This window comes from Tachysurus fulvidraco, chromosome 6 (assembly GCF_022655615.1).
Source record: "Tachysurus fulvidraco isolate hzauxx_2018 chromosome 6, HZAU_PFXX_2.0, whole genome shotgun sequence".
In the NCBI taxonomy this organism is placed as follows: domain Eukaryota; kingdom Metazoa; phylum Chordata; class Actinopteri; order Siluriformes; family Bagridae; genus Tachysurus; species Tachysurus fulvidraco.
The window spans coordinates 17320208-17333658 of record NC_062523.1 but is presented as its reverse complement, the minus strand read 5'-3'; the positions used below and the strand labels follow the sequence as shown (position 1 = coordinate 17333658).

The 13451-nt window shown below is 37.3% G+C and overlaps 1 protein-coding gene across 3 annotated transcripts; it reads right to left on the bottom strand.

Annotated features, from left to right (window-relative positions):
• Window positions 1–3275: 3275 nt before the first annotated feature.
• On the bottom strand, window positions 3276–12195 carry efhc2 (EF-hand domain (C-terminal) containing 2). Of its 3 annotated transcripts, none has more exons than XM_027164718.2 (16): window positions 11930–12193; window positions 11662–11839; window positions 10850–11038; window positions 10600–10750; window positions 10298–10521; window positions 9963–10214; window positions 9052–9159; window positions 8716–8854; window positions 8196–8361; window positions 7628–7770; window positions 6762–6958; window positions 6476–6609; window positions 6042–6236; window positions 5338–5430; window positions 5147–5249; window positions 3276–3495 (listed from the first exon to the last, which is right to left on the bottom strand). In XM_027164718.2, the coding sequence occupies exons 2-16, from the start codon at window positions 11701–11703 to the stop codon at window positions 3385–3387; spliced, it is 2247 nt and encodes a 748-aa protein (XP_027020519.2). In that variant the 5' UTR covers window positions 11704–11839; window positions 11930–12193; the 3' UTR covers window positions 3276–3384. The 3 variants fall into 3 exon arrangements, with proteins under 3 accessions (XP_027020519.2, XP_027020521.2, XP_027020520.2); XM_027164719.2 differs by lacking the exon at window positions 3276–3495 and adding an exon at window positions 3523–4210 and having other exon boundaries at window positions 11930–12194; XM_027164720.2 differs by lacking the exon at window positions 9052–9159 and having other exon boundaries at window positions 11930–12195.
• Between the last annotated feature and the right edge of the window lie 1256 nt (window positions 12196–13451).

Below are 13451 nucleotides of genomic sequence, written 5' to 3'. Positions count from 1 at the left end.
AATTTTTCGCATTTCAGGCATTGTTTTAACAGTTTTTTTTCCAGTGGAAAAAATGCTAGAAATTACAAGCTGGAAAAAACATGTGTTCATAAATTAGTTTCAAATCTTAAAACCTCTGGGGAAATTAAGGGAAAGCTGGCATAATTAAGTAGGGCTTTAGAGGTCAAAAGTTTATGAAACTTGCAAAGCTTCTTTAGAAGTCACATTTACCTCGCACCTTCCATCTCCTCGCCCTCTGACAGGACTATTTACAATCCGGCAGTACAAAGACACTACCAACACTCTCCATTTAGACCATACAATTACAGAACTGCTCCAATTTCTCAAAACATTCTGTCTGTACATCGCACTTTCACTCTGAGTCTGATCTGATTGGACCATTAAATGTGTGGTATGTTCATTAAACTAACTGTCATAAGGACTGAAAATAAGTGATGCCTACTTTAATGAATTGTAGTTAAATGTTGGGGTTGACAAATCATTTCAACAGCTCACTCACTCAGTTAACATAACTGTAAAATGACCTTACCAGAGATTTTCTCACAGTGACTGACTTTCTTAAGTGGAATCTCTCTTGTACTTGCCTCCTCCATGTATTTAAAAACTCTTGAGCAAGACACTACTTCCAGAACATGCGAACATCACATCATTTTTCCCATGAACCCTACACAGAGCAATTTAGGAATGAAAGAGACAAAGAGAGAGGATAAAGGGTCACTCATTTGGGTGACAATGTCGAGTTCTAAGAGTGTTTAGTCATATTTCTTGTCCCAGACCCATCGCTTTTCCCTTTGATGAAAGAGCACCCATGTGCACCTTCCCTTCTATCAGCTCAAGACAGCTTTCATGTTCCCCTAAAGCCACAACTGAAGACTGCCTTTGAGGTGTTTCATAGCCTGTTAACCAATGAAAAATGACAGAGGGAAATTAACACTGATAGATTTGAGACACAGTTTTCTTTTTGAGAGGTCAATTTCAAGTCTTGTTTCAAGCTCCATGTAAAAAAGGAGAAGTCTCATAATTCTGGGTGATTTATATCCACAAGGTGAATGCAGAAAAACAGTCTCACTGCTTTCCAAAAATGACCTCCACTGGGAGAGCTGACCTGCATGAAAATAGTCTCGCTGCTCTAATTTACAGTCTGTATAGAATAACATTTTTTCATTTTACCATCTAAAATAATGTCCAGACTGCACATAGCCAAAGACAACTCACTGATTACTGTACCAGGTATGAACAGGGAAAGGCAGGGAGAACAGTCATACTGTATGGCTAAATTGAAGCATACAAAGAATATATCAAACTTGTTTGTGTATAGCAAAGTGAACTCAATTTTACCAGCACGTTAAAAAGAAAAAGGCTTTTAATTTGGAAAATCAAATTCTGTGCCAGGAAGCACAGCTTGTTCCCCAAATCTTCAGCAGCATCTCTCTGTGGTCAGCACCAACACATTATTCATTACAGATCTTTATATTCAAATGACATTTTCCAATGAACCACTAATTGGTGGAAGGATAAATGACTCAAACTATTCAGCCCTATTTATCTGAGGCAAACTGGCCTTCAGTGTACTGTTTTCAATAAACTCATTGTTTTTGCCATTTCAGAAAATGGATAAATGCTACTTTGAATTTTTACCGACTGTAAAACCCTAAGGTCAAAATGTTAAAAGCAGAAATGTTATGCTAAATGTTTGTGACCAGCGGCATATATTACTGCTTAATCTGATAAAAACAGATAGAGGTATTTTCAATACAGGCAACAATACTATATAAGATGAAGAGAAACATCTTGAAGTAATGTTTGAATCTTTTTATTATTTAAAATAGGTGCGATTGGTGAATGTCTTATGATGAAAACCTTCTAAGAGCTCATATGATGCCCATTTAAACTTTTTATTGAATTATTTTTCCAGCTTCATTGGTTGAGCACACATTTAATATGTTAACCATGTTTATCTGTGAATTTTCATTGGAGTCCATACATATTTATGATGTTTTCCTATTTGGAAATTTTAGAGAGCCACAAGAGACTGAACTAACCAGAGCCAAGAAAGATTATAATCCATCATCAGTGAGTGTGACTTTTGTGGTCACAGAATGAAATTCATCTACAAATGAATGGGAGGTATTATAATGTTCGTTATTATGTTTATCTGATGCCCACGAACTATCCGGACTAAGCACAATATCCCACAGTATCCTCATACTCCCATTTTAGAAAGCATATCACGTTAAATATGAAGTGGGCACTAGTAGGCCTTTGTATTGTAGACCACTAAGCAGATGACTTAAGAGTTCAGTGTCTTAGCACGTGTTGCGGCTTGGGACGAAGATTCAGTCATGCTGGTGTGAGATAATTTACTCATCCTGATTCATCCGAGGATCAAGCCTTGATTACTGGGGCTCTGACTTCAGCTGTATTTTTATGTTCTGCATCAGCCACTGACAATCGAATGACGTGTCTGATAGGAGCCTGTTTTGGCCTGAGCAAGCAGTGCAAATCTTTACGAGCGTCTGCAAGCCCATTTATATAAAATGCTTTGGTTTAGCATTCTGTATATATCTGACCTCATTCCTATTCATATATATATTTATATAAAATTCAAATATAGCAGAGTTCATAAAGTTGCTTCCAAGATGCTATTATTACTGTTGTACACTCTTGTTACCTCCTAGACTCCTCTACAAATATCATTTCATTTAATCGTTCTCTATAACAGCTATGTAATTCTTGCTGCAAGTATAATATTAATGTTGTAACGGTGTTATTGTTTCTGTATAACAGATACTTCACAGCTTTTTAAGGGTACATTTAATCATAATTTTTGGAGGGAAGGAGTGTCCAGCGTCAGCAACTTGTAATATTCAAAGCAAAAGCAATATATTCATGTCTAGCATCACAGGAAATTCATCAGGATGGAGTTTTTTATGGCTTATAAAGGCCTTAAGGAGTGATAGCAGCTTGTTTCAATAATTCCAACTATACATGTGTAAATGTGTCATTAGCATTGCCAAATTGCTGTGGTATAAGAGGCATAAAACAATTTGGTATGTACCACACACTCACCAGACCTCAGTGCTCTCCACCACCACCATAAAAAACACAACTGTGGGAATTTCTTTGGGAAGAATGGAGTTCATTCCTCCCGAACAGTTCAAGATACATGTAGAATCTATGCCTAGCTTCAATTATAGCATTTCTTATAGCACTATTAATATGTTTTTGGTTTTACCTTGATTTATCACACTTACAAACATTCTGAACAAAGTTGATGTGATAAAGGTATATATTTATTTGAAACTTTCTTTCACAAACGTATGTTTCAAGACATTCTCATTGTTCATGTTGGTGTCTGTGGGAGAGAGGATATCTCCATGCCTCTCAGTTGATTATATTGGTCTGAACATCACAAAAGGCATCCTTCAGTAACAAAGAGTAGTTGATGGTTTTTACTGCGGGACCTACTGCTTCTCCATTCCAGTCTAGGTCAAACTGCAAATAATGTCAGGAAAAATGCAAATAGTGTAAATGGACAGCCTAGTGTTGACATAACATTCTTATATTTTCATTAATACATGTTTTAACAGGTTGTTATTGGCCATAATGGGTGTTGGTATGTGAGGATTCTTGATAATCACTCCCTCTAGGAATTTTTATGTGATTATTAAGCCAAAAATTCTTTTTTTTTTTTTTAATTTTGGTGACCAGTAATGACACATATGTAGTTATTTTCTATGACAGCTTAACTCGTATTTAATGCTCATGAATTTAAAATGGCTTTGGCGCAATGCAAAAAGTGTGGAAAGCTGTGGCAATTTTTAAAAATTGCAAGCCCCACTGAATGTTTGTGGATTTTTCTTGATTTAGTTCAGTTCTGTGTTCACAAAATTGGAAACTCCTGAAGGAGCTGAATGATGCCTAAAGCATCAGCAGTAAACCTTCATCTATGATTCCCTAACACTAAGAAGAAATTACAGATTGCAGAACTGGCAAGCTAAGCCTGGCCAGCATACAGAATGGCAATTAAACTGAAGTTTTATAAAATGCACTGAGTTTCTATCCATTAATGCACTGCAACAATGAAGTGAAGATGCTGAAGATGACATCACTCCTCTTCTGTGTATCCAAAAAGCTCCTTGATAAAGGCAGAGTATTCCACTAGTGTGTGGCCTTCAAGAGTAGGCTGTGGCAGCATAAGAGAAAATGGCTGGAAAGTGACAGTGACAGTCAGAAGGCTGAATGCAAGTTATGCAAAGCAACAGCATGCAAACTAAATTAAAGCAAAGCAAAGATCCTCTCACCTGCCCCTGTATACCATAATACACTGCACTAGGTTTTTTAAAGGGTTACACAAGGGTTGTTTAAGGTTTTTCAGCCAGTGGCCTCTTTAACTGTTAATCAATACATGGACCTTCTCACAGATGTATTTTATAAAAACCTGTACAAATAGCTTCTTTTTCAGATTTGTACACTAATATTCTGGCTATTGATTAAATCTGTAGAGCATTTATTTGTGATTTTCTGCTAACAGAACACCAAGTTCTGGTCAGAGTTGACTTATGTATTGTATACATGTTTCTGAGTACACTAAAAATAATAGGTTGTTATTTTCATCACCGTGACCAAAAAAGAATTATATGGCCATGTTTCACATATAACTTTGAGAATTACTGCTCTAAATTACCATGCCGTTTTTTTCCTGATTAAAGATAAAAACACAAAATAATCAAAAGCCCCATCTACTGGTGAAAACACCTAAACTCCCCCTTTTCTCCACTTATTTTGTGAACACTGAGGCAGATGGTTCTGCTTAGAATGTTATGCGGCATAGCGCGCTAAATTAAAAGGCTGCAATAAAAAGACTTGACTGAGTTTTTCCTCAAGGCTGATTTGAATGAGGTGAGGCTTGGAGGTGCCTCTGTGGTAGGTTGAGAGCCAGAGCCTGGAACTTTGCCACCTGGCCCTCATTTCCAAACACACTCTCTTTTTTCATCTCTGAGTGTGTGTGGCTGTGTCTGCTAATGATGGCAGACAAAGCTTCAAGGGAACAAGGTGTGTTGACTCAAAACTTTTTCCATGTCTAACAAGTCAATGAAACTTCACCTTCTAAAGGTTCTTCAGTTGTATTAACTGCTTAACTCACTTTCATGACAGCATCTGGTGGAAGTGGTATGGAGGCATTCTCTTTCCAGTTGATCCCTGACAGGAAACTATGATAGTCTATCTTCTCCGACTCATTCTCAAATCTGAATATCAACATGAGGACAAAAATTACATTTTTCAGTATAAAGCTGATTTAAACGTTTAAATAAAAAGTAAAATATAACTACTTACTTGAGCAGAAGGGCTCTCAGAAGGTCATCATCCAATGGCAAGCGGAAGGATTTACAGATGGTCCAAGCCTCTTTGGTGGAAAGATGCCCACTTCTACAACATAACAATTACAGCAATTGGGCAAAAAAGCTTAACAAAGATACCTAAGTGAGGTGTGAGTCTACTCTTGCTTTACCTGTAAAGAGTGAATGAGAAATATCCAGAAACAGACAATCATAGCTTCTTAAATCATTCGAAAAATGTCACATAACTACAATTTCCAAAAAGACACACATGCACGTTAATCCATCTGTGTTAGAAGTCATCTCTTTGCTACACGGCACAAGTCTAGGGAGATCATCTGGTTCCAATGCTTCACTTGTAGCGCTGGAACTAATCACAACTCCTGAATGTGGAGCCGCAGGGTCTGCAGACTGACGCTGCCCTACCTCAGGCTTTGCGTTTGTGTTCAGCCTCAGTGCCTGGTTGACCATGATTTTTAATATAAATGCACAGACATGCTTGATTCGGTATCAAAATATGCATCCATGGAACACCCTGCGACATTTATATGTTCTTGTGATTATATTGATCATTTTCTCATTATGTGGGGTGGAAAATAATAGTTTGAGTAAAGCATGCTTTAGAACTGAACCAAGGGCCATGCTCCATCTCCTGGGTGTTGATGTAAAATGCAGAGATGTGTAACCTAGCTCCTGTTATACCTGTCTCTGTCCTCGTGTGTGAAAGCTCGCAGCATGTCGGCGAAACTCTCAAACTGTTTCTTCCTCAGGTGATCCTGAGTGATGGCCAGCAAGAGGCCTACATCCAGCTCAGACTGCTCTCTCACCGAGTAGGTACGGCCTAACATCATGATCTCATGCTCTGACAGCTGACCGTCCATATCTGCCAACAGAGACCTGTAGGGACACACGGGCATTCAGCTGCTCAATCACATGGAGTGGTATCTGACAAGAAATCCATAGAGAATATGCTGTTTTCACTTGTGTGGATTAGTGAAAACATAGACACATGCAGTCTGTGGAGCAAGATGGATTGGACCAGAGGGTGTGAGAACTCTTTCTGATGTTTTAGAAATGTGCATGCCCTGCATACTTGTTTAGGTGATTCAAGTACAAATTCTGTATTGGCTCCATACCTGAAAGACTCATAAGGAATGAAGCCAGTGTTGCCAGAGTCACTTAATGCCAGGAACTGTTTGATTTCCTTTTGCTTTTCTTCAGGAATTGACTTTAACTTGCTCAAAATCGTGCCAATGTTGGCCATGGGGAACTATGGAAGAATAAAAACAAAGCACATTTGTGAATAACAACAATTAAAGTATATTTCTCATTTGCAACATACTATAGAGTAAAATGTAATGTAAATGTAAATTATGTAAACTAAGACTGAATAAGAATAAGCATTATGTGTGTGTGCATTACCTCTTCTGCATGCTGTTCCATGTAGTTGAAAGCATACTCATCAGCATTCACTAATTGGAAAAGCTGGTTGTTTATACTGAGTCTGGCTCCCACATACAAGTCCTGAGCTTTGTAGTACTCGGACATCTCACTCTTAAAGAGCTCCTGTCCTGGCTTCTTCACACGGCTTCTCTGGAGGAATTTACCCCCAATAATTCCTTTTGTAAATATGCGCACATTTGAATCAATTTATTCTGTAACTGCATTAGGAAATCCACAACTTGCAAAATGATTCCAAAATGCAACAGATTTCATTACATTTAGGATTCTTCTTCCAAATGGACAACATTTCCATGAAATGTGTTTAGATTTAATCGAGGTATGTGCAAGCAGTACAATACTTTTATCGAAAAAACAAATATAAATAAAAAATATTGCTGAATTACTTGGACAAATTAATGGATGTATAGCAAAATGTACAGTCAAAAATATCAGTATTGTTGGTAAATTAATGGTGCAATAAATGGTTAAGCTTCATTATATATATATGTATACATACATATAACCTACATACTGTATAACCACTGTTAGAGTCTGAAATATCGAAATATCTGTTGTTGGCCAAATTGATGCGAAGCTTGTTAAGAAAACATTGGTTATGACATGTACTTTTGCATTCTACATTATCATCATGCAGAAATGTATGTTTGCCTGTAATGAGTTTATACGTAATTAATACATATATTGTAGTACAATATATGTACAAGTATCATTTACATAGACAAAACAATGTTTTTAAGTTCTTCTCTTGTCTTGAAATGTTGAGACATTTTAAAAAGAGAATGTAGGCAATCAGTGACAATAAGATGTGGAAGATGGGAACATGCCTGAGTTCCTCTGAGTGGGTTCAAACACTACTATAGTGTCATCGCTTAGGTAGAAGCAGATGATGAATGTGCGGTCCTTGTCAGTAGGGTTGTCTGTCAGCATCTTGCCCACAAATCTTAGTATGTGGCTCACCAGTCCCTGTCTGTCAAAGGTAAGGTAAAAGGGAATATAACTTGTTCAATTACATTACCATCAACACACAAAATATATAACTAATCTTGCATTTGGGATAATATTATAAACAATAATGCAAATTAGGATAATGTTAGTAATGTTGGCCATAAACTGGAACAAAACAAACTAGTTGTAATAAAACTTTATGCACACTCAGTATATAACGAATTCCAGCACCAGTGTCTAAATGCTTAATAGTAGTATAGTAGTACAGACAAGAGACCATCCATCACTACACACATTCAGACTGAGTGACACAAGTAGAAGAAACAGGTAACTTAACTTTTGGTAAGTTTTAATATTCATTTCGTTAAAAGAAGAAAAGAAGACATAAAATGATGTGTTCAGCATGTCTTGAGGGAACTTAGTTCAGAAAGCATGTGGTTACAGTACCTGTCTTTTTCCATTAGCTTTCTGAAGTCTTTCTGAGGGGGTTTGGGCATCAGCCTTTGGCAGGAGCGAAGGGAATCCTCCTCCGATCCAAAGCCAGTGTAAGGAGGGAACTGGACAACTGCTTTAGCTGGTGGTGGGAACTTATATTCTATCGGAGTGAAGTCCTCTACACACACACACACACACACACACACACACACACACACACACACACATGTTTTTTTCATGGTTGCCTCTCTGCATTGCTCGTCATCAGTATTGACATGAGAAGGTTAGAAATCTGTTTTCATTTTCAACAGTACGTCATTAGGTTAAGTTAAATAATTTCTTGTCATCACAACCGAACAACACTGACATCTGTACTCAATACTGACATCATGTGGTCACAATCACATTAAACAATCCTGACCCAGTGCAGTCAGGTCACCCAGGGTAAGTATGGTGCAGTCCTACTTTTACTTTTTTCACTTAAACTCATACTGATTACATGTTGAATGTTTTTCACAGTTCTGTGACTTACCGATGCCATATTTGGAACGATAGTACTCTTTGGTGAAGTTGTCACAGTCACAAATCCTCACTTTGCGGCCCCAGACGTTAATGACCTCTCCTATGGTCAGGTCACAATCTTTGTAGAACTCCTCATATACAGCACCAGTCTGAGACCATACACAAACACAAGAACAGTTTCATATCCTGACTTTTCCAAATTTCTAACCAACTCACCTAACGAATAACCATCCTTGAGAAATGGAACAAAGACCACATTTTTCGTTTAATGATTTAAAGATTTAATCTAAGTATATTAAAAATAGTTTGCACACTACTCCCATTCTTTCACTCCTTTATAACTCACTTTGCGGCTGTCCAAAATGTAGCGACCCCCATGTCCCACTGGCCCTAATGTATTAAGGACAGTACGGTCTGTTATTTCTCCAGGCAGGCGTTTGGGAGTAGAAGCATGCTGTTCAGGAAAGGCAAGAGAAAATAACTGCAATCTGTCTTGATAAATTGGATGAAGAATTCTGATAATTAAAATGTATCTTAAAGGCTATTATTTTCTAACCATCTCATTTACAAAAATGTTATCATTGACATTTAGAGCCATATAGTACTAGATTTTCAGACTTCCAGACAGCATGACAAGATAAGTTAAGGACAAAAGCTAACATAGCAATGTGATAAAGTTTCATTCAACATTGTTTCAAAAGAGATTTCCAGAACAGAGAGAGATAAAATGCTTCGGGGAGTCTTATGTTGTGTCAGACTTGTCGGTCAAAATGAGTGCAAGGCATAAGTGATGGAGAAGCTCATCCAAGCAGAAGACAAAACAAAGACAGTGGAAGTGGTTAAAAGTGCTGTGTTCTCTCTTTTGCTCCAGTAACGATGGATGTTACTGCACACTGGCTTGTATTTTTGTGGTCTAATTAAGGAAATCACAGGGTTGTATGTCAATAGTGAATTCTTCTCTCAGTAATGATTTAGATGGCTTTGGCCGAATGCAAAAACTGTGGAAAGTAGCTCCATCACTATTGGACAAGAGCAGCAGACTACTGGCAACAATCTGTGCTGGATTTTAACAGAACAAATGGGATGCTATAACATTGCCTTTGCTGTTACCACATTTGTAAAAATGTTTACATCGGTAGAAGTATTTCAAAAACAATACTAAAAAAAACCCTGAGTATTCATACATGAATACAAAGATGTTTTTTTTTTTTTTTTTTTTTACAAGTAAACCATTACATCTGAGATCTTGCTACACACCTTGGGAAGCTTGCTCCTGTGTAAAAAATTAGGAGTGGTATCTCGGCCAGAGTTTGCATATCTGACTTCTAGTATTTCTATGGTGTCATCTGCCAAGAAGTAGTGCAGGATCAGTTCTCTTTGGTCTCCAAAGACACTTTGGGTATCATCCCAGTAGCAATAAAAACGCAGAACATTGCGGTCATGGTCAAGGAACTGCTTTAAGGTATCCTGCCTCTCATACGGGCGCAGTGGCTTCATGCTGTCCTCCAGCTGTGAAAGTAAACACACAGGAGAACACACTGCTAATATTCCATTTCAGGAAACAAACAGCTGAGACACAGCCACATGCTTACCTCCTGACGGAGTTTTGTGTAGGGGTCTGATGGTGTTGCACAAGGGGCATTGAGACGCACACCCATTTTCCTCAGGAAGTTGTTTGTGAAAGGGTCACAATCTGTTATAATAAAGGTCCTGGAGTAGAAAACCATCTCCTGGTTGATATTAAAGTGGTGCAAATTGTAAAATTTGTCATCCTTAGGAGCTGGGAGAGGAATGCGATGGCGGTGAATAAATGTTCCTGTGTGGAGAGACAGAACTGTTTAACCACATGTGGATTATTCAGGTTTGTCAATGATTTGTCATTTGAAGGAGTTACCTTGTGGAATGCCACTATTTTTTTGCTCCGGCTCCACAACCTGTATGGTGTCGTCTTCCAAGTAGAAATAAATCTTACATTTTCGAATCCTGTAACTTTCCTCTCTGCTCTGAGGAACAACTTCTTGGAAATATGCATTGAAACAAAGAACCTAAAGCAACAGAAGGATGAATTAAAGATAGCAGCACACTTTTCTACCCTTTTCTGAGATATTGAAGAATTGGTATATTTGTAACTTTTCTTTTCAAACCTGCTTGTCAAATGCTACCCAGGAAGGTGCCTCACTGCCCTCTCCTCTCGGAAATACTGAGTATTTAGGTTGCGCACTTTGGCCCAAGAGCAGTTCTCCTCCAATCCCAGGTTTCTCTGCTCCCACCATCATTTGTACACCATTAAAGTAATCAAAATGCTGAGACTTGTGAAACTTTTCTTTTCCCAGCTAAAGAAGAGACCGTGTTGAATGAAGAATTTTAAGCAGGGTTTCAATACACTACCATTTGCAATACAAAGATATCAAATTACCATTTGCAAAAATAAAGCATACAAAGATACATCCTGTATAATAGTGTGCTTCCAACATTGTGCCAATGGTTTGAGGAAGAACAACATATTGTGTGATGCTCAGGTGTTCACAATCTTTTAGCCATATAATGTGTAACATTATGATCAACAATTCTGTGCAAAAAAATTCTATTATATACCTTCATTTTTCATGCAAATTGATCCTTATTTAAGGATTTCTACATTATTTCAGTTAAAAAAAGCAACACATTAGATTTCCAAACATGACGACATGGCTACTGATTTTTAAAACAAACAAACAAACAAACAAACAAAAAAAACCAAAGGGTTGTCACACCAAACATCGACATGGTTCAGTTTGTTGTGTAGTTTAACACTTTATATAAATTATAATTAAAATATGAGATCATTTAAAGACATAGAACAGTCATCTTGTCAAATCCAACCAGTTCCAGTTATTTCAAGCAATACAGATCAGCTGGATTATTGTAATTAGCTTATTTTAATTCAACTGGAAACAGATGTTATGTCTGAACTTACATTTCTGTTGAATGAAAATCCAGGTAACTTCGGTAAAGACATAATTCGGTGATATTAAAAGTCGGCAGAAAACTAATAACTGCTTGCTTGGATACAGCTCACGTCGTCATAGCGACGCTTAGTTTGCAGTTGCCAGGAGATGCAGCCCACGTGACTTACGGTCCTTCATCAGCTCCGCCTGAATTGTCGAGAACATACAAACATGGCGTCCGCTGAACACTTTATTAAGTCGGTATATGTATTTTTATGCAGTTTGCGCATCATTTACCTGCAGCACCTTATTGATATTAAGGCATAATCCATCCTTCGTCTCATTGCAGTAGAAAAATGGTGTACTTTTTTTGTTGTTGTTGTTTGTTTGTCATTTTTGTCTGGTTCCTCAAAGCATAAAAATTAAATCAAGATAAATCATTTATTTCTCCCTTTAATGTGTTAAATAAAAACAAACTTCTTTTGTTTTTTTTTCAGAAAAGGGGAGAATAATATAAAACCACCAGTAACCTGGCTGTAAAACTGTGTGAACTTTTTGAACTCATGTTTATGTTAATTATGTTGCTGTTAATTATAAGCCACGTGTCATCGGTGAAGTGGTTGTGATTAAAGGCAAATAAAGATCAGTTGTTTCTATAAGATTTTCTTGACATTTATTTGAGTTGATTCGAACACATGGCTCATAAAAAGCTTACACGTACTTGATCTCATTGTCAAATGGTATTGATCAGGAGAGGAATACAAAAGAAGTTCAAAATGATTAGATGTACCATGGAGCACTGGGACGGCAAGCAAGTGGAGAAAAATGGGCACAAGAGAGATATTACCACTCCTTGCATGTAACAACCATCTCTGATAAAACTTGGTTTGACATAAAGCCATTCGCATAAAGAAAAATTGTCCTAAATTGCCAAAACTGTGTGGCAAAATTTGTTAAGGTCTGATGAGACTAAGGTAGAACCTTTCGCAAATAATTCTAAAAAAACTATATATAAGAACAAGGCATAATTATCACCCGAACTCCATCCCATAATGAAGCATGGTGGTGGCAGCCTCATGTTTATGGGGCTGCTTCATTTCAGCTGGCACTGGGCCCTGGAACAGATAGCTCCAATTACCAATCTAAGTTTCCTGTTAGGTGATGATGAAGATATTCAGGCACAACAATTATACAAATCCCAATTCCAAGTCAACAAATGAATGGCTTCAAAGGAAGAAGATGGAGCTTGAATGAGCCAGTCAGAGCTCAGGTCTAAATCCCATCGAAAACCTGTGAAAGCAGGTAGCATTCTCTTCACATTCTGGCCATGGAACATTTCCATGTTCTCAACAACTGCCATTTAACCATTATTATGAAGCTGTACAAACTAGAAGTAGAATAATACATTAGGTAAAAATAATTTATAAAAATTAAAATAAAGCAAAAACATATCAATTCATGCAAAAACAAAAAAACACTTCACATGAGGACTTTACATACCAAATTGGGTAATGAAGATCCTTTTCACATAACGATGCTGTATGACTACATGCATATTTTATTAAAAACAAATACTTATTTACTTAAACCATTCCAAAAATAGTGTCAAATTTTCAGCATGCACCGAAAATGCAGTGGTTAACACAAGGGTGGCCTAAAATAATGGTACTTGTGAGGAAGAGGGCTTTATGAGATTTAAATGACATGCAAATTCATTGAAATACATATGCACACCTCCTAAAAACACCAATCGGAAAACTTTTCTTAAATGGTGTCGTATGGAAACAATGCTCAGTTGATGAAGTTATGCTATTCACAT

Coding starts and splice junctions, on each gene's coding strand:
- efhc2 (XM_027164718.2), bottom strand. CDS start 11,703: ATGTCTTTACCGAAGTTACCTGGATTTTCATTCAACAGAAAT. Junction 6,610..6,761: donor TGGAACAGCATGCAGAAGAG/GTAATGCACACA, acceptor ATTCTTCCATAG/TTCCCCATGGCCAACATTGG. Junction 5,431..6,041: donor ACACACGAGGACAGAGACAG/GTATAACAGGAG, acceptor GTTATGTTGTAG/AAGTGGGCATCTTTCCACCA.